A 2,744-nucleotide genomic window follows, 5' to 3' on the forward strand; every position below is an offset into this window, starting at 1 on the left:
TCCTATTCCGCCATCGATACCAAGACGGATCAGATATCTACAGCGAAACATAACGAGCTTAAGGGGAATCGCCTTGGTTCTCTTTGTTTGCAGTGGAGATGTGGAAATGCTCGCGAGCAAAATCGAAGAGCCATGGTCTTCCACTAGACCAGAGGTTTGATGGTGAGTAAATGCAATATCGATAATGCTGCATGCCATCGCACGCCACCACCTCCATCCCGGTTCGATCCGTGTACCTCCTCAGTATCACAGACCACATCGACACAGTCCAAATGGCACAAAATTGCACCTCATCACCCTCCCCTATCCACTCTCCTGTGCATCCTGCGCGATCATCGACATGGCCCCGCTGTCGAGAAGAACTAGCCGCGGTGAATCAACTTGCCAGAGAAGAGTGCCATGTCGGTCGATGAGGTTGCTCCCCACCGTGAGGTCAGAGACGAAGAGCATCGACCAGGGTGTATCACACGCCATCTCCGTCCAGCTTTTCGGCCGAAGGATGAGGAGCGTTGGGTAAAAGCGGCCTAGCTAGTTGCTGCTCAGCAAAATACTACACTCGTTCCAAAATAATTGAAGTTTTGGTTTTGTCCAAGTCAAATTTATTTAAGTTTAATCAGTTCTAAAAATACATTAGCATATATAGCATCAAATTAGTATCATGAGATTCTTTATGAAATATGCTTTTGTATTATGTGTATTTGGTGTTGTAGATCTTAGTACATCTTTCCATAGAGTTGATCAAACTTAAGCAAGTTTGTGATAACACAAACGTAGAACTTTAATTTTGGACCGCAAACACAGTGCAGAGCTTGAAGTCGTTTTACGGTAGACATTCCGTGCATGTTGATACTGTTGCAAAGAAAGGAAGCTTAATTAAATACTTATATATTTTTAATAAGACCAGGTCTGTACAACGTAATCGTCGGTCATGTTCTAAGAAAAATATACTCGTCGGTCAACAATGGCTTTGCCTATCATCACATTCTAGGAACAACTTTGCGTATACGGACGGCTAGCCTGGATTCATCTGGAGAACCGGCCGGTACTGTACACGGTTTTGCCAGGGCGTCTACGTCGTCAATGGATTATTACTCCTGTACACAGCTCTGCTCCACACCTGCATTCGCCGCGTCGCAGGGGCCACGCGCGTTTTATTGGCTGATCACAAGTCACAACTGCATATGCACAGCTGCACACGGCACCCTGCCGTTTCCCTACGGACCAAGCAAGCGAAGCTTGCTCGCGCGGCTTCTCCTCGGCCGGCCAACGGCAGGCAGTTCAGTTCCGGCCGGTGCACCGACGCGTGCATGCTTGTCAACTGCAACCTACTCGATTTATTTTGTTTATTATTCGTGCTGGCTAGATATCTGTCCCTTTTGCTGTCATTTTAAATCTGTAAAGCAAGCGAGCTGGTGTGCGGTGCTCTTGCACTCAACGAACGTGTTTGGTTGCCATGCGCTACAGTACCTGTATTGCATACACTTCTCCACTCAATCTGGCTATGCAAATGCAGCCTCGAATGCACAATATGGATGTTGTTTGGTTGCCTGCATGCCCTCTTACCTGCATGGGCTGAACCACACTGTCTGATGTTTGGTTGTCTGCATGTTAGTCCACAAACCCAAGGCATGGTGTTTGGTTGTATGCCGGGCCTGATGTGTGGTAACCTCTTTGGCTAGTTGGTGAGGTTACCACCACACTTCGGCAACACACATCATAAGCACAACAGAGTATAAACAGAGCATCAACTAGCATAATTCAGATATAAGCAGTACCACAGATATAACAGTTCAACGCATAAACCATAAACATGTTCAAAGCAGACTCGATAGTACGCTCGAAAGAGGTGGCCCGGCCCTACTCCTTGGCGGCGAAGACTTCGTCGTGCTTCCCGCACTTGTTGACGACCTCAATGCCATCGTCGTCGAAGATGATGACCTTGAGGGTGTCGGGAGTGAGGAGTTTGAACGTCACCATGTAGCTGATCTTGATCCGATGAACGGCTGCGGAGGTGGCCCAACTCTGATCCAGGTAAACCCTGCCATTCATCAGCTTGACCGTCACCTTCCAGGAGCAGCCGATGTTGTTCCTGAGCTTGAACTCCGTCGGCACCGCGACGAAGTGCTTGGTGAAGTCCAGGGGCATGGTGATGCACTCAATCTTCGGTACAAGGATGACCTTGCAGAAGTGAGTTGGGCCATCCTTCTGATGGTAGTGGCCGTAGTTGCGGCGCTTGTTGCTGGGGGGCTCCTCCATGCCCTCGTCGTTGCCACCCTCAGGCGTCTTCGGGTCTTCCTCGGTGGTGGGCGACAGCTCAACCTCGTCGGGCATTGGGTGAAGGGGCTGCTTGCCCTTGCTGTCAACGGCCGGGAGCACCTCCGTGCCCATCTCATTGTTATCCTCGATCTGCACACAAGTCATGGAGTCAGACATTGCACAGAGTTCATGGCTAATTCAAGAGCTTGTAGTTAAACCGGCATGACTATCACTCTTCTCCTCCTCTCCATCCCCCCTATATTTACTCACCCTACCCACCACTATTTACCCACCCCCTCTCTTCTCTCACTGTCAACCTTCCTCCTCCCCATCACCATGAGCTCTAGCTCCAGCTCCAACGCCAACCCCTTCCCTTGGGGTATTGGCTGGAGGGCCTTCTTCCTCGGGTGGACGGCTGGTGACCAGACCAAGCTCGAGAACACCATGGAGGTGTGCTCGAACTTCGGCTCCATGTCAGACATGCAGAA

General features: G+C 50.0%; 1 protein-coding gene across 1 annotated transcript; it reads right to left on the bottom strand.

Moving 5' to 3' along the window:
* Nucleotides 1-1,857: 1,857 nt before the first annotated feature.
* On the bottom strand, nucleotides 1,858-2,421 carry LOC147973534 (uncharacterized). Its single transcript, XM_087524708.1, has one exon. It carries the CDS (start codon nucleotides 2,419-2,421, stop codon nucleotides 1,858-1,860), a length of 564 nt encoding a protein of 187 aa, XP_087380834.1.
* Nucleotides 2,422-2,744: the final 323 nt, after the last annotated feature.

Source organism: Triticum urartu, chromosome 5A, assembly GCF_056163025.1.
Source record: "Triticum urartu cultivar PI428250 chromosome 5A, HENAU_Tu73, whole genome shotgun sequence".
Lineage (NCBI taxonomy): Eukaryota > Viridiplantae > Streptophyta > Magnoliopsida > Poales > Poaceae > Triticum > Triticum urartu.

Excerpts from the sequence above, each read along its gene's own strand:
- LOC147973534 (XM_087524708.1), bottom strand. The coding sequence starts at position 2,421 with ATGACTTGTGTGCAGATCGAGGATAACAATGAGATGGGCACGGAGGTG.